This window comes from Carcharhinus amblyrhynchos, chromosome 4 (assembly GCF_965287045.1).
Source record: "Carcharhinus amblyrhynchos chromosome 4, sCarAmb.v2.hapA, whole genome shotgun sequence".
Lineage (NCBI taxonomy): Eukaryota > Metazoa > Chordata > Chondrichthyes > Carcharhiniformes > Carcharhinidae > Carcharhinus > Carcharhinus amblyrhynchos.
This window is the reverse complement of record NC_137327.1, coordinates 53,383,992-53,402,147: the sequence shown is the minus strand read 5'-3', so window position 1 is coordinate 53,402,147 and position 18,156 is coordinate 53,383,992. Positions and strand designations below refer to the sequence as shown.

General features: G+C 41.3%; 1 protein-coding gene across 3 annotated transcripts in view; it reads left to right on the top strand.

The window, feature by feature from the left end:
• LOC145342021 (Golgi apparatus protein 1-like) overlaps positions 1 to 12,552 on the top strand; it is a 118,403-nt gene extending 105,851 nt beyond the window's left edge. Inside the window, exons 20-27 of one of the 3 annotated variants that reach the window (XM_080187160.1) lie at positions 2,092 to 2,215; positions 3,583 to 3,725; positions 5,051 to 5,152; positions 5,284 to 5,391; positions 6,648 to 6,768; positions 8,204 to 8,310; positions 9,983 to 10,146; positions 10,257 to 12,552. In XM_080187160.1, coding sequence (XP_080043286.1) covers positions 2,092 to 2,215; positions 3,583 to 3,725; positions 5,051 to 5,152; positions 5,284 to 5,391; positions 6,648 to 6,768; positions 8,204 to 8,310; positions 9,983 to 10,146; positions 10,257 to 10,320 — 933 coding nt within the window. In that variant the 3' untranslated portion in view covers positions 10,321 to 12,552. Of the gene's footprint in view, positions 1 to 2,091; positions 2,216 to 3,582; positions 3,777 to 5,050; positions 5,153 to 5,283; positions 5,392 to 6,647; positions 6,769 to 8,203; positions 8,311 to 9,982; positions 10,147 to 10,256 lie in introns of all 3 variants that reach the window. The other 2 variants (XM_080187159.1, XM_080187158.1) reach the window with 2 other exon arrangements.
• Positions 12,553 to 18,156: the final 5,604 nt, after the last annotated feature.

The window sequence follows — 18,156 nt, the reverse complement described above, 5'->3', positions numbered from 1 at the left end:
AGGAGACTGACTATAGGCGTTGCTTTTGGGAGCATATTGTAGTTGGGCGATTTCTAATTTCCAAATACATATTTTAATGCATGGAACTTGGGCTTTGTTGGCAAGGCCATCATTTATTGCCCTCCCTAATTGTCCTTCAGAAGGTGATGAACTCCTCTTGAACTGCTGGAGTCCATGTTGTGTAAATGGCAGTCAGGCTTTGGGGAGTTTGGAGGTAAGTTGCCACAAAATGCGTAACCTCTGACCTTGTAGCCAAAATGTTTGTGTGGTTGGTCTGGTTAAGTTTGTAGTTGATGGAGTATTTTACAATGGTAATGCTATTGATGGTGAAGGGATGGTGGTTAAATTGATTTGTTGGAGATTGATAGCCATTGCCTCGTGCTTGTCTAGCTTAAATGTTACTTGTCACTTATCATCCCAAGCTTTGTCCAGCTCCTACAGCTCAGCATTTAACGCTATCACCCCTACCAGGCTTGTCCATAAACTCCATACCCTAGGAGTCAATATCTCCCTCTAATTGGATCCTGCACTTCTTGACCAACAGGCCCCACCAGTCTGTTAGGTTAGGTAACCTCACTTCCCCAACCCTAACCCAGAGCTTCACAAGGATGCATACTGAGCCCCATTCTCCTTCCTCTTCACCTATGACTGTGCCCCTGTCTGTGACACCAATACCATCATCAAGTTGGTGGACGACACTGTGGTGATAGGCTTGATCACTAATAAGAACAGGTCCGCCTACAGGGGGAGGTCTGACATCTGATGATATGGTATGCTGGAAACAATTTGGCCCTCAACAATAAGATGACCAAATAACTCATTGTGGACTTCAGGAAGTCCAGAGGCAGCATGCACAACCCCATTTACATCAATGGGGTAGAGGTGGAAAGGGTCTGCATCTTCAAATTCCTGGGTGTCCACATCATGGAGGACCTCTCATCGCCCCTCAAGTCCTCTCCCTGGCAAAGAAGGCTCAGCAGCACCTATCCTTTCCAAGGAGGCTAAAGAGAGCCAGTCTGTACCCCTGAGCTTCTCTCAAACTTATACTGGCACAGAATAAAGAGTATATTGTCAAACTACATTACGGTGTGGGACAGCAGTTGCTCCATTTCTGACTGGAAAGCTTTGCAGCGGGTAGTCAAAACTGCCCAATACTTTATCGGCACCCAGCTGCACTCAAGCCCGTACAACTAAGCTGAGGAACAGCTTCTTCCCCAGAGCTATTACCAGCTGATTCCCAGGCAATGGACATTGTGCAATATGCATGTATACACTTTATGACCATTGGCACTATTTTATAATGACTACTGCATTTACTACTTTTTCTTTGCATCTTGGGAGCCTGCAAGATCACTTTTCATTGTATAATGCACAAATACAAATACAATGACACATTTGAATCGAATTGAATATGGACAGCTTCAGTCCTCTTGAAAGTGCAAATGGAACTGAACAATGAAAATTCCCACATCTGACCCTATCGTGTGGAGGGAAGGTTATTGATGAAGCAGTTGAAAATATTATGGCCTAGGATATGATGATCTGGAGCTGAAATGATTGGGCCCAACAACCCCAACCTGTGTGGTGGATATAACTCCAACCAGTGGAAGCAGTTTTCCCCTGATTCCCATTGACTTAAATTTTGCAGGGCAGATGATGTCACATGTGAGCACATGCTCCATGTCATTAGATTTGAAATTCAATTATTTTGTCCATGTTTGCGTCAAAGCTGCAATGAGGATGGGAGCTGAGGGTCTGGCAGAATACGGTCAACATCATCTTCCATCAAGTCAATAATCAAGAATGGACTGAGATGGTATTTGTCCTGTTTTTGTGGGCAGGACATACCTAGGCAATTTTCCATTGTTGGCTGGATGGCCAGTGTTGTAACAGTAGGAGCAATTTCACCAAGGGTGCAGCTCCTTGTGGAGCACAAGTTTTTACTAGAGTTGACATGTTGTCAGGGCCCACAGTCTTCACTGTATTCAGTGGCTTCAGCCATTTCTTGATATCGTGTGGAGTGGAGTGAATTGGCTGAAGAGGTGGCCGAGGTGAGTTGACTGACAGTTGCGTGTTCCCTTTTATTTGCAGCGTTATTGTGCTGATGCTGACTCGAAGAATGTATTGCAGTGCCTGAAGCAGAATAAGAATGCTGAACTGATGGACCCTAAGTGCAAGCAGATGATAACCAAGCGACAGATCACACAGAACACTGGTATGTGCTGCTGATGTCAGAAAATCTGGCAACATTTGTAGGATTGGAAAATGTCAGGAACTGCAGACTTGTCTGCCAAATTATTCAGTTTTATGTGGAATTATGACAGTTCTGCACTGTCAGCCCACCTGTCAGAAGCAAGAATTGATATAGCCCAGATTAATTTCCATAGGACAGTTGCAGTCAGCCAAGAGGGAACATTTATCTCTTAATGCATGGTGGTTTCAGGGTGCCCAAGCTCAGTTCTGAACACACTGCTTCCAATCTGCAGGGGATTCTTTGTAGGAAAGAAAAGAAACACATGAAGCATAACTGGTGAGTTGAACATTGCCTTTGGATTAGTTCCTTCATGGACAGATATGCAATCGTGTAGCATCCTATACTCCATGTGTAGCAAGGTAATTTTAGTGCATGATTGTTTAACGAAGCTTTTCATGGCTTTTCAGTGTTGGTGTTTTGGTTCTCTGCTTTAGGAATGATCTGATTCCACATTGAAACTCAAAGGACTGTTAATGCTGTCCCAGGTTTCTTTTTGTTCTGAAGTGAGCAGAGTTTATTAATCTGCAGTGGGGTTCACTCTTTTGCTTCATTAAGTTGGAGTATATTATCCTTTGATCTTGCTTGCAACAGAATGAATGAAAGAGTTGCCTGAAAATGACTCCAGTTATTCATAGTTGGCCTTGAGGGGAATGTTGCAACTCCATTTTACAGGTAGAGTGTCCTGGAGATCTAGGAACAATAGTTCTGCTCTATCATTGTTTGGTCATGCCTCATCCGTATCTAAATTCCATTCACCCACCAATGTGTTCCATATCTTGTAATACCCTTCCCTAACAAAAAATCAACCTCTGTTTTGGATATTTTCATTCAACTCGTATTCTCAATAGCTTTGTGTGGGAGAAATTTCCAGTATCTCCTGACAATTTATTTTAATTTAACTCCTAAAAATTCATGCAAGTCTAAATGAAGATGTCAATGAAACCTTGATTTTAAATGCCTGACCAATTTACCAGAGGTTGTATTAATAAATATAGCTTTGGTTATTTAAGGGCATTTTTTTTCTCTGGGTTTATAATGCATTTTCCTTCATTTCTTTCTTGGAGCTCTTTCGGCAAACCAACCAAAGGGCTAAGTGGGCCAGAGTCCAGGGTAATTTCAACTTTCCTTTTCCTCCAAATGGAAGATCACCTGGTCTCAGACATCCTTTCATGCCAACTTAGCTGAAATGTTAACTTGCACATGATCAACATTAAAGCTTTCAAGCTGACTGCAAGCACAGCCGTACAACTGGAATTTACACCTTAAATCAGTTCTTCCTCCACATATTATTGTGCATTTTTCATTTAGGTTTTGTGTGCTTGTTTCAGATTACCGTTTAAATCCAGTTCTGAGGAAAGCCTGCAAGGCTGACATCCCCAAGTTCTGCCAGTCTGTTTTGAATAATGTAAAGGATGGCAAAGAGCTGGAGGGTCAGGTCGTCTCCTGTCTGAAACTGAAATATGCTGACCAGGTACTGACAGGACAGGTGGGCCACGATGGAGACCGTTTTCCTGAACGACATGTTGGTCATTTCTCTTACTCCCTATCCTCCTTTGCTCATTGTTACATAACTAAGATATGAAGCTTTGATAAGTAAATCAGAAACTGAAACTAATTTCACTGCTTAGTAACTAGATTCTTTCAGGATTATTAATGAGGAGGAATTGGGACACACTAGTTGGAAAAAGACTTAAAAAAGGATTGGATAAAATGGAAAACACATTCACAAAACTGATATAGGCCTGATGGGTCAAATGTCTGTTTCCTTTCTGTATAGTTCTGCTCTGTGCACAGAATTTGCTCATCACTGAATATTAGCAGGCCTGTCCTAGAAGTCCATCTCTGTTTTTCTTTTGCCACTTAGTTGACGTACCAGAAACCATTGTCATATTTTATATTAGCCTTTCCAAATGTTTAGAAAAATTTTGATACTTTTAAAAAATTTCACTGAGCCTTCATATCCTGCTTGATACAAGTTTGCAGGACAATAACTTCCCCAAGAAGTTATTTCACTGATCTGCATCGTGAGTATGGTCCTGCTGACCATCTCCAGCCTTGCTTTGTAGGAACACATATTCACAAACTGAGCAAAAGCTAGCTGTTAATTAGAGGCAGACTTCCCGCTATTTTGATAGATCATTGATTCGCAGAAGCTACATTTAGTGAGGTAGCAGATAATCCGTAATGTGATATTTTATGAACTGCAGTTCTTTTCAGTAGTGAAGCAGCAAAGGAGCTTTCTGTGTGCTAATGGGCACCTTATACTGACAGGAATTACAAAAAACCTGCACAGAACTCTATTTCCAAATTGTTTAACACAACCCCTTGTTACCTGGAGATTGGTGACTGAATGCAATTAATGTTTCCAGAGTGATTGGATTGGAAAATGCAATAGTAAGTGGAAGTTCTGGTGGGTTGGATGAATAAGCAAAGTGTGTAAAACGGAAGTAGATTAGGGCCTAGTTTTTTTTTGAATTTACCAGCTTCATCACACCTGGGTGTACTGACTTGCCTTTTAGAGTTGTGAGATGGACAGATTTTATTTCTGCTGAGGCTCTGCCTGTACTTATTGTGCAGGCGTCCTTTCTACTTGCCCTGCAGTGAGTAGAAATAATAGACTGATCGGCATTTTTTTTCTTTATTTCTAAGCTATATTTAGAATCTGCCTGGCAGTGACCTGATCTGAGCTATTGTGGATCTTCAATTTTCCTTTAAGAATGTGCTGAGAGCATTAATTTAACAGTATCTTATGTTAGTAATTGAGCTCCAGCTGATAGTGTTCTCATTTCTTGGCAGCGCTTGTCTTCTGACTGTGAAGATCAGATCCGTATGATTATCCAGGAGTCAGCCCTGGACTACAGGCTGGACCCTCAACTGCAGATACATTGCACTAAAGAGGTGAGCCAGACCGTGGTAACATGAAGGTGGGGGGGTTATATATCATGGGGAGTAATGTCTGGGATAATGAAGTGTAGCTTGGAGTGAGATTGCAAGTGGGATCACACTATGTCCTTCCTTTACTATTGCAGATTACTATGCTGTGTGCAGAGGAAGCAGCAGCACAGGAACAGACTGGACAGGTAGAGGAGTGCCTGAAAATCAACCTGCTGAAGATTACAGGGGAATCTTGCAAAAAGGTAAGTCTATTTTCATAATGAATCGTAGGTTTTAAAAGTTAATTATTCAAGTGTTTGGAAGTCCCTGTGAGTAAGCCAGAGTTTCAGTGAAATTGATTAACTCAATGTCATGGATGACTGTGTAGATTGTTGAGAAATCTGTGGACTTTGTTTTTGTCACATTTGCTAACATATATTGCCACTTCTAGTAATTTGTCAATCTGCTCTTAGATTCATTCACACTTCTTTCCTTGAAGTACTTGCTTTGATCTGACACCAAATTCCAAGAGCTGATGTTTTGAGTCCAAATGACCCTCTGTCAAAGCTCGGAGCAAAGGGTCATCTGAATTCAAAACGTCAGCTCTTTTCTCTCCTTGCAGATACTGCCAGACCTGCTGAGATTTTCCAGCATTTTCTCTTTTGAATTGCAAATTTTGTCTCCTTTTAACAAAACATTTATTGGTCCCTAATCCAATCTTGCAACAACGTGGAATTTGGTGTCAGATCAAAGCAAGTACTTCAAGGAAAGTGGTGTGAATGAATCTAAGTGCAGATTGACAAGTTATTAGAAGTGGCAACACATGTTAGCAAAGCCATGAAAAATGCAATGAATACACATCGGTTCATTTCCAAAGGAATAGAATTTAAAAAGCGGAGAAGTTATGTGAAACTTACATGGATCTTTGGTTAAACTACACTTGCAGAATCTGGTCTCCATAATTACAAAAAGGATACAGAGGTACTGGAGAAGTTGCAAAAAAAAATTCAGAAGAATGACACCTATTAGGAAAGATTGAGCAGGCTATTACGCCAAATAATGCTATGTATTGCACGTGGGGTAGGAAGTTGTGTATATATAATTTAATTACATGGGACAACTAGAAGGCCCAGAGGATATTGTCTGTCATTGTGTATATGTTTGTATTAGTGTGAAAGGATATAGCTGGAATTTTACATTGGCAGGATTATGGGGTGGGGTGGCACTTAGTAAAATGCTCTTTTGGAAAGTCAGTGGATACTCTGAGCTGAACAACCTCCTGCACTGTAGGATTTCTGTGGGTCTGTGGTAAATTATGGCACTGCATCCACCATATGGTTGATATAAATGCCCTCCCCAGTTTTGGAAGTGACAGATGAGGTTTGTTCTAGTATGTATAGCTCATCGTCACATTGTCAGACCCAACAGGAGAGCTCAAGGCTTTGAATCAGTTTCAGGATGTGACTAGAAACCAGAGATAGCTTTGGTTTTGCTTAATGGAATTTTCATTCCTCTGTAGGAGGTGTTGAATATTCTGCAAGAGAGTAAAGCTGACATCTTTGTGGATCCAGTGCTACATGCAGCCTGTGGCCTAGATATCAAACACCAGTGTGCTTCAATCCTCCCTGGCAAGGGACGCCGTAAGTGAATCAGACTGGAGCTGTAAGCGGAGGGTGGGGGAGATAAATGGAAAAGGTTATTTTATCTGTTATCCAAACTGATAATTTGGTAAGTCAGTAAGGTTACCACAATTCTGCTATTTAAACATACTAATGTGTTTGTCATGCAGCAGGCGTGGAAAGGACATAGAAACAGAAAATGCTGGAAAAACTTAGCAAGTCTGGGAGACAGTTAATGTTTCAAGTACAGTATGAATTTTCAGAGCTGTAAAGGAGGTACCAAAGATCCCTCTATGCAATAATGCAGGAAATTGAATGAATGCCCTCTTTGAGTCTCCACATTCAACAAATAATCCTGTTCCATTTCCGCTGCCACCTACCAAATCTCTTCCTCATTCCACCACCCGCCACGTGTATATATATATATATATATATATATACACACACACACACACCACACAAGAAGCTCAACACCATCAAGGACAAAGCAGCCTGACTGGCACCTCATCCGCTACTATCAAAATCCACCCATCTCTACCGATGGTCAGTGCAGCATTGTGTACCATCTGAAATATGTACTGCAACAACTCATCAAGGCTCCTTTGACAGCACCTTCCAAACCCATGACCTCTACCACATAGAAGGACTAAGGCAACGGATGCATGGGGACACTAGCACCTGCAAGATACCATCCTGACTTGAAACTATATTGTCATTCCTTCACTGTGGCTGGTTCAATATCCTGGAACTCCCTAACAGCACCATGGCTATGTGTACATCACATGGATTACAGTAGCTCAAGAAGGCCACCTTCTGAAAGGAATTGGGAATGGGTCATAAATGCTGCAACAATGCCCACATCCCTTGAAGGAATTAAAAATATTATTCTCCTTTAAATTCGGTATATTGTATCCAGTATCCAGCATCCACAGAATGTTTTTTTTGTGCACTTAAAAAACATTTCTTTGGCTATGAAGTACTTTTGGATGTCCTGAGATGCTAAAAGGTGTTTTACAAGTTCAAGAACCTTTTTAAAAGTGGGCTTTAACCGTTGATCATGCATTAGTAATCTCCTTTGTTGATATACATTGCCTCTCAAAAGATTTGTTTGTTCTGGTATTTCCAGCACCAGTGGGACTCCAGGTATCCACTTCTCTTTTGGTAGCTCCAATGCAAGATGTAAGAGATCCTGGCTGCCCTTGTTCTAACTGGTATAAGGAACGCTGTTTCAGTCTGTGGAATTAATTTGTTTTGAAAATATCCTCCAACTCATCCTAATAAATTCATATTTCCTTCAATTTTTTTGTATATTTAAAGATAATCCAAGCACATTATTAATTTAGCAGCAGTCTTGTTGGGCCTTCTGTGTGGCGTCTGCTGCCTGGCACCAGCTTCAAATAACAAACTCATGGGAAAGATTTGTCATTTATTGAATATATTTTTCATCTTTCCTTAGAAATGTCATGTTTGCTGGAGGCCCTGGAAGATAAAACGGTTAGGTTGCAGCCCGACTGTAAGAAGAGATTACAAGATCGCTTGGAAATGTGGAGTTACGCAGCCAAGGTAATGTGAAGTAAGAAGAGAAAATGCTGGGACAGGCCTGGCAGCATCTGTGGAGAGTGAAACATAATTAATGTTTCCTGTCCATTTGACCCTTCTACAGAATAAAATAAAGGAAAGGAGGGTGGGGCAGTATGGAAAATTGGAGTTTAGTAGAGATTAACAAATGAGACAAAGGGGCTGCTAATGGTGCCATTAGGAACTGAAGTGCATTAAAAATGGCAAATTTAGGATAGTACAATGAGTTAATCGGAAAACAGAGGCCAGTGCTTAGTGGCAACAAAACTGAACAGTGTCCAAGTTGGGGTGGGGTTGTGTTGAGACAAGCCAGGGGACAAAAGCAGGGTGTCAGGATGGAGGGGAAAGTTCACAGTCTAAAGTTGTTGAACTCAGTGTTGAGTCAGAGGCTGTAACATGCCTAATCAAAAGATGGTGTTCTTCCGATTTATGTGGGACTTCACTGGAGCACTGCAGCAGGTCTAAGATGGACAAGTGAGCATGGGAGCAAGATACTGAATTGAAATGGCAAGCGACCAAAAGCTACGGTCATACTTGTGGTCAGAGCGAAGGTGTTCCATAAAGTCGTCACCCAGTCTACGTTTAGTCTTCCCCATATGGAGGAGACCACATTGGAAGCAGCAAGTACAGTAGATCAAGTTGATGGAGATGCAGGTGAAATGCTGCTTCATCTGAAAGGAGTGTTTGGGCTCTTAGATCATGAGGAAGTAATGGGGCAGGTGTCGTACCTTCTGTGATTGCATGGGTAATAGTTGTGGGAAGAGGCTGAAGGATCGGGCCCGATAAGTGTGTCACGGAAGGAGTGATCCCTGCAGAATGCTGAAGGAGTGTGAGGAGAAAATGTGTTTAATTGTGGCATCCTGGTAGCAATGGTGGGGATGATCCTCTGAAAGCAGAGGCTATTATGTTTAAAAGAGAACAAGAAGGACTGTGTTCTGGTTCTGGGAAGGAGGGGAAGGAGCAAGGGCAGAGGTCCGGGAGACGAGTTGGAAATGGTTGAGTACCCTGTCAAGCACATTGGGGGTGGAACCTCGGTTGAAGGGAAATAGCAGTCATGTCCAAAGCGCTGTTTGAGGACTACTTGTGTCATACCAATTCTGGGTAGTTGGCCTAAGAATGAACAGTGAACCATTCTCGTTGTAGAGGAAGGCCAAAAAGCTATAACTGATTTTTCATTTTTTTACCCCCTCCACTCTACTGTTTGTTGCTAGCACTGGATTATTTTCCAACTGTGTGAGTATGGAAGGGTGAAGCTTATTAACAGCCCTGTACTTCAGCGAGCCTTGACTTTCAAAATTGATTGAGATGTTGGGCACAAATCTGATTTCTTGCAGTAAATTTCTGATGTGAACAATATTGTCAGGGAGCAAACAGTTTTTTTGTCAAGGCTGGCAAGTAGGTGTTGGGAAGAGAGTAATAGAATTAGGACAAGTCAATTTAAGTCATGGGGAATTCAGGGTGTGATTTCTGCCTATTGGGAAAATGATGCTGTGCAAGGGTTAGGTGAAGATTTCTGTGTGGCCAGTGAAATTCATGTCCATAAAACTTTTAAATGCTCAACAAGCAGCTGTTGCTTGGTTTCCATGGCGTATAATCTTCCTTTACAATATAGGCTAAAAGCTCCTCCATTAATGTTGCATTGCTGTGTTTCTTGTAGGTTGCTCCAGCTGAGGGATTTTCAGACTTGGCCTATCAAGTTATGACATCTCCATCCAAAAATTACCTTATGGGCTTGTTGGCACTTGGCGTCTGCATTCTATTTCTGCTGGGTATGACGTGCGGCAGGATCACCAAGCGAGTGACACGGGAACTGAAGGATAGGTAGAGCATGGCCCAAGCCTGCCTTTGTACAGCTTCTGTATAGTCTCCTTAAATAAGAGCAGCAGACGCAATCCAATCCTTTACACTTTCTCTCTGTTTGTTCTGCACAGATTTTACCTGCAGAACAAATGTGCGAGCCAACAGCTGCAGCTCCAGCCGGACTCCTCTCTTTAGTTTCCTGTAGACTTGGTTCCCATTGTGTATCTGAATCACGTTCGCCCAGATCAAACGAGTCTTACTGGTAGCAGTCTCATCCAACAGAGATTCTCAGCTGTAGGAAAGGTAACTGCCACAAATGGAATGACTCCAAAGATTTATATCAGTTCATGTAGATTGTAGGATCTAGACAGTTACTTCAGCCTCTTGTTTTGTCCTTTTTTGATTGTACAAAATCTACTTGTCTTGCTCTTTTTTTGGAGATTGTATTTTTTTTTCACACTTTCTTTTGGTGATGGTAGGGAGGAGGAGGAGAAAAGCCGGTTATATTTCCACCCACTAGCCCATGTTATAAATTAAATACTGAATGTTGGTGGACCGAAAGGACCTATTTGTGCAGATTGAGAGGTTTGAGCCACCCTTTAAGGTGTCTAAAGATATTGAGGCCAACACTAACTCGCAGTATATTTGAAATCTCTGGTGTTACATACAGTTGTGGTAGCTGTTTTCATCTACATCTTATGCTTTGATGGTTGGGCTACTTGGACTGTCAGCTTCAGATCATGGGTTGATGGCACTCATTCAGAGGTCTGTTATAGAATTTTTTTTCTTGCTCAATTGAAGTAAAAATTAGGAAAAAGTTCACCACTGAATCTTGTAAGAATGGTTTACCCTGCAAATCCATAGAATTCCTGCAGTGCAGAAGGAGGCCATTCAGCTCATCAAGTCTGCACCGACAACAATCCTACCCAGGCCCTATTCCTGTAACCTCACATATTTACCCTGCTAATCCCCCTGATGTGAGGGTCAATTTATCATGGCCAATCAACCTAACCTGCATATCTTTGGACTGTGGGAGGAAACTAGAGCACCTGGGAAAATCCACACAGACAGCGACCCTAGGCTGGAATTGAACCTGAGTCCCTGATGCTATGAGGCAGCAGTGCTTGCCACTGTGACACCATGCCTATTAAATATATTAAAGTCACTTTTTATATTTTGGGTGAGGCTAGGAACTGACCTTTATTTGAGTTAAGCCATAGTTCATTAAGGTATTTGTGTATTTCTCTACATGGGTGCACTTTTTTTCACAGCTGCATTCTGATTATGGTACTCTGGGGTGAAGGCTGACTCGTGGGAAGCAAAGCAGCCTCCGGTTATTTAGTTGAAGTTTAGGAGAGTAAAGTAATTTCATATGAGGTGCATTTTTACATGCACACTGAATTATGCAGTCACATTGGTACATACTAGGTGATGTAAGGTGTACAGCATTAAACTTTTGCACATTAGTATGTTGTATGAAAGTAACACTGATTTAGAATAAAAATAAATCTGGAGAGAATAAAACTGTGGCAGTATTTTCGCTGGTTTTAAAAATTCTGTTTGAATAATTGCCAAACTCCACCAGTGTGAAGTCTTTTTTTAAGCTGCAAGTATACAGTGTGGTCATTAATGCAAGGTTAACTTGCACAAAGTGAGCTGGCTGTTTTAATCAGCCTCAGTCATTGACAGGATCTCTGTTGGACGCACCTGGGGGTGCTACCAGTGATCAACACCATTCCACTAGACTGTGTTGTAAATCCTTTCGGCCATAGTACTCTATACAAATGCTTCTGAACAATTTGCAACTCTAATCAGGAAATGTACATTTTAAATACTGATCTTTTGACTGCTAACAGAAGTATCACACACACTTTATTTTCTCCTTTTGTGTTAAATCTTCAGCCTTATTTATTGTTTACTAATAAATTCTAGCAGGGTCACAGCCTGTAATTGTCGACTCGTTTCTGTTGCCTTCTGTTTTAAGTTCTCGTGTGGATTTGCCTGGTTACTTTGGTGACTGCCATCATGGTGAAGGGGTGGCCTGCATGTTGCAGACTTGGGATGATCTGTTTTTTTTAAATTTCCTTTGTATTAGGGGTGTTTAAAATTTTTTAATACAGAATATCTGTAGTGAAATTGTGTACAGTGAGACTCTTTGGCGTCGCCCTGTTGTACAGACAAGACGCGAAAAGTCGTGCGTTGTACTGCTATAGGTGTTGATGTCACTTTGAAGTAAAATTTACAAACTGTAGGGTTTTGTAAATTTTTTGTGTATAAAATCCGCTTCATGAACGTACAAGATACTTGTTCCCGATCATGCTGTGTAATTCAAGATGTTAATGAAATCCTAACATACAGGCTCTTTGTTCTGTACAGATGAAATGGCAGAATTTATTAATAAAAAGGTCTGCAGGTTTTTAAACTTTGTCCTTTCCTTTTGAGTTGTTCATTCCTGCATTTTTCTTGCTTAAGGTCAACCCTTGTGGATTTTGATCAGTTTCTTACGTAAATATTCCTCTACTAAAAGTAGAATCGCCATAGTTTGTGACTGATGCTGATTTAACCTGAGGATCACCACACCTCAAGCAAAGGGCAAAGTTCAGAAGGTCGGTCCTTCGTGAATAACATCAACCAATATGGGAATTGAACCTACACTGTTGGCTTTATTCTGCTTCACTAGCCAGCCAGCCAACTAAGCTAAACTATTAAAGATTCAGCATTGTGTTTCTTTTAGTTTGCAAGGCAACAGGTATGTGCCTTTTCCATGGTAGTTCTCTGTCTCTCTCACTCTGTCACTCTCTCGCTCTCTCTCAAAAACACACACACACAACACCCTCCCCCCCTCAGGAAGTCATCTATTCATGCTTTTGATGATTGCTATTGGTTTTGTTTTGCAATTAATACAAAATAGTCTTTGAAACTAATCTGCACCTGAAAATAATTTTTAAAATTCTATTTAATGCTTGGATATGAACCCCTAACCTGCAGTATAGAGTCTGATGTACATCATGGTTCCACGGCAAACTTGATGGAAGAGCAGTTCATCTATTGCTCTACAAGGCAAATTTATTGAAGCAATAGAAAAAGTTAAAGTACTATACACTTCATTGCTGAAACATCGACACCCGTCTCACTTTACAAAACAATCTTTGCTTTTCCCTCCCCAGAACTTAACTCCCAGTTACTATTTGCTTAATATTCAAATATTTTTCTCTCCAAAGACCTGTCCATGTTCTTCTAAATTATTTACATGATTATAGCAAATTTATTTTTCCATTATCTACATCCTGTGGTAGATCTACAGTTATGTCTGAAGCCGTTGAGGAAAATCTGAAAATTGTTGTTCCACCAAGTCTTCAATGAACAAAACATGCATCAATGGATGTATGGTCTGGCCTCTTGCTGGGAATGAGTACGTAGTGGGATTCAAATCTGGCCAAGATGGACTGCTGTTTGGATTCCCTAACCAATAGACAATCTTGATCCATTTCAAAGTAAACGTGGGGCCAAAACACATCTGTTCCCATTTGTCAATGATTAGTAAACTGATTTGGTGAAAGTGATATAGATGCAGGTAATAAGGTTGCAATCGCAATGCTGTTCTGCAGTTGAGACTACTGTACAGGAAACAGCTTTATTGTTTCCCCATACCTAGACTTGGAGTGCCCTGCACTGAGTTTGGTCCCTTGTTAACATGCTTTTTAATACCCTTGTGACGTGTTAGAGACTGAAGGAAGATAATTTCCCCCTTTTTCCCACCACTCAATTAACCACAATGAGATGTATTTTAGAGAAGTGATTTAACCTCATTAGGCACTTGTGATTTGAAAGAACAAACACACATGCCTTCTGGAAAGTTTAGATCCAAGAGATCAACATTGATTTGCACATTTGGAATGCAGTCACAACAAACAACTGCACATAATTACAAAAAGATAGCATGCACTGATAGCTTTTCAGAATAGAATCCAAAACTCACTATTATGTTACAGTTTAGTCATTGCAGCCCTGAAAATTCCATTTTGGTTCACTGAAGGAAAAAATAAAGTTGGAGCTTTCTGCTGATGGATTTATAATACTCAAAATAGCACGTTTCTAGGTTTTCCAGTCAAAACTGGTTGATCATATGGGTGTTTGATCTTACGGGTATAAGAAATGTTCCACTTCTCTGCTTAAACATGACTTTTTGTTTTTGTGCAAGAGTCTTCCCTCTGACTTTATCCCAGACTGACTTGTTTGGGCTGTTAAAATATTAGATACCTGCAATCTTAGGCCATTTTCTGTCATGTGACCACAGAATCAATGCGCCCATTGTGTACACAAATGGCGTAAGCCATGTTACACACATGGGTGAATGAATGATGGCCATTTGCACCTTGTGATAAAGTGGTTCCTTCACACCCCTGTGTTTAAATATATACTTTATGGGCACAAAAATCAAAGGTGACTATTGTATCTGAGCTTTTAAATAGCCAGACAGTGGTAACAGTTAATTTCACGAATGATCACTTGCATTCTGATGTCTCTTCAAAGTAAAGTCCTCCAAAAGATCACTTACATTTTAATGATATTCCAGAAGCATGCCCAGACATGTTTGCCCCTGTCTATACAGAAACCATGAAAGTAAAGTGACCACCAGCCACCCGCTGTTCAGGACTCCACTTTGTCAAGGTATATGGTCTGTCTTCTAAGCTCCCTTAAAGTTTAAATGTTTTATTGTCTCCGTACGCTCACAGGCATATGATGCAAGTAGAACACCTAGTACAAATGTGTCCACTCAAAGTGATGAACAAACTGATCCAAACTTGTTGATAACTCAAATTAACTCATTTGTTTTTCATCCATCAGTGTTTTTAGGAAGGGTAATTGTCTAGAAATGTTTCCCTCCCCAGGTGATGCCTGACCTGATGATTTCTAGCATTTTCTGTTCCTGTTTCAGACTTCCAGAATCCATACTATTGTTCTGTTATTGCTAACAGACACTGCTGTATTTGCATTCTTCTGTTACCCTTGAAATAGCCACGTGAAAAAGTTCATGATGGTCATGCTCACTATGAAGTTGCAGGAGCTTGTGCTGAAGAATTGTAATTTCTACTTAAGATGGTGTGATGGACCCACAAGGTCAATAAGCGATTGGATGAAGACAATCAAATTTCAATTAAAATTATAATGAACTTAACTCCCTTTATTAGTATGATCCACACATTTGTGATTGTGAAAATATGTTAATTAGCTGTACTAATTTATCTAGTACTGATGAAGTATGTTTACAGACATTTTACATATGAACATGCGAATTGGAAGCCTGAACCATGGCTGACCTGGTTGCAGCCTCAAATCCACATTCCTGTCTGCACCTGATTTCCTTTAATTGCCTTGTTCATCAAAAATCTGTCCTTTTTTTCATTTTCATGGATGGGGGTGTTGCAGGCTAATCATTTATTGCTCATTCCTAACAGCCGTTCAGCAGATGGTGCGTTGCCTGGAACTGCTGTAGTCCATGTAGTGCAGGTACACCCACAGTGCTGATAGGGAAGAAGTTCCAGGATTTTCACCCAGTCACCGTGAAGCAACAAGTATTCCCAAGTCAAGTGTTTGGCTTGGAGGGGAACTTCCAAGTGTTGATTGTCGTTGTAGGTTTAGAAGTTGCTGTCTGAGCATTGTTGGTAACTTCCTGCAGTGCACCTCAGATGATATACAAAAGTGCCTAATTGGAAGATGTGTTACTGTTCCTCCAGTTTACATTGGGGTTCACTGGAACGTTGCAAAAGGCCAAGGATGGACATGTGGACAGTGGAGGAGGGAGTGTATGTTTGTGGATTGAGTGCCAACCAAGCAGACAGTTTTGTCCTTGATGTCGAGCTTCTTGTGTTGCTGGAGCTGCACTTATCCATGAAAGTATTCCATTGCACTCCTGACATCAGCCTTGTAGATGGTGTACAGGCTTTAAGGGAGTCTGGAGGCCAATTACTTGCCACTGGTTTTGTAGGCACAGACCTACTCTTGTAGCCACAGTATTTATATGGTTCGCCCAGTTCAGTTTCTGTATTTACATGGTTAGCCCAGTTCAGTTTCTGGTCAATGCTAACCCCCAGCATATTGATAATGAGGGATTCATTGTTGGTAATGTCGTTGAATATCAAGTGCTGATGGTTGTTGCTTGGCAGGCTTGAGGCACAATGTTACTTGCCATTTGACAGCCCAAGTCTAGATATCAAAATATAAGCAAAATAGTGCAGATGGTGAAAACTGAAACAAAAAGAGGAAATGCTGGAAAATCTCAGCAGGTCTGACAGCATCTATGGAGAGAGAATAGAGCCAGTCTGGATGACCTTTCTGAAAATTGGACAAGATTTACTCAGAGGGGGTTGGGGGCAAGGTTGGCTGTAATTGATAGAAATGGCATAAACAAAAAGACAAAAGAAGTGAAAATGGGAAAGGCTGAGAATGGTGCTAAGAGCATCCATTAAGAGATTGGAATGTGCAAATAGTAGAACAAAGGTGCACAGTGTAGGAATGTGGCAGTTCGCCGAGAGGTTAGGAACGCAAGGTGGAAAGCAAGATTGTAGAAGTGGAAAAATAATATAAAATAATAAAAATGGATGAATAAGATGAAAAGAAGAAATGGAATAAAATAAGGTGGAGGACAGACTTCATGTTCTGAAGTTGTTGAACTCCAATTCAATCAGGAAGTTTGTAAAATGCCTAATTGGAAGATGTGTTCTTGTTCCTCCAGTTTACATTGGGGTTCACTAGAACATTGCAAAAGGCCAAGGATGCACATGTGGACAGGAGAGCAGGGTAGTGTGTTGAAATAACAAGTGTCAGGAAGATTTGCATCCTCCTTGTGGATGGACCAAAGGTGTTCTGCAAAGCGGCCATCCAGTCTGTATTTGGTCTTTCTGATGTAGACCGCATTGGGAGCAGTGAATACAATAAACCACATTGAAGAAGGTGTACATGAAGCATTGCTTTACCTGAAAGGAGTATTCGAGCTCTGGGATAGTCAGCAAAGAGGAGGTGAAAGGGCAGGAGTTGTACCTTCTATGATGGCATGGGACAGTGGGTAAGGTGTTGGGTATGATGGAGGAGTGGACCAGGGAGTCCCAGAGGGATAAGTTCATGCAGAATGCTGATATGGGAAGTGAGAGGAAGATGTGTTGAGTCATGACACGCTGGAGTTGGTGGAATTAGCAGAGGATGATTCTTTCAATGCAGAGGCTGATGTGGTGAAAAGTGAGGACAAGGGAGAATCTTATTCTGGTTCTGGGAAGGAGGGGAGGGACTGAGAGCAGAGGCCCGGGAGATGGGTTGGACACGTTTGAGAGCCCTGTCAATCACAGTGGATGGGAAACCACGATTTAGGAAGATTGTTTGCCATTCCAACACATCACCTTGCTCTCCACCATCAACATCTGGGGGTTAGCATTGGCCAGAAACTGAATTGGACCAGCCATATAAACTGTGGCTACAAGAGCTGGTCAGAGATTAGGAATTGTGTGGGGAGAAGCTCATCTCCTGACTCCCCAAAGGTACAAGTCAGGAGTGCAATGGAATACTCTCTTGCTTGGATGAGTGCACATCCAAGATGTGGCATCCCTTCCACAAACATTCACTCCTTTCATCTCTGATGTACAGTGGCAGGAGTATACACCATCCAGAAGATGTCCTGCAGGAAATATCCAATACTTCGTAGACGACAGCTTCTAAACTCACAACTGTTGCCATCTGGAATGACGACAAGAACAGCATATGCGTGGGAACACCACCATCTGGAAATTCTCTAAGCTACACACCATCCTGACTTGGAAATGCATTGCTGTTCCTTCAGTCACTGGGTCAAAATCTTGGAACTCCCACTCTTAACAGCACTGAGAGTGTATCTACATTATGTTGATCCAGCAGGTGGCAATTGCCATGCAAATTAAATCTCGAAGGGAAACTTGACAAGCTTATAGAAAACGTAGAAACTAAAAATAGGAGTAGGTCATTTGGCCCTTCGAGCCTTCACTGTCATTCATTTTGATCATG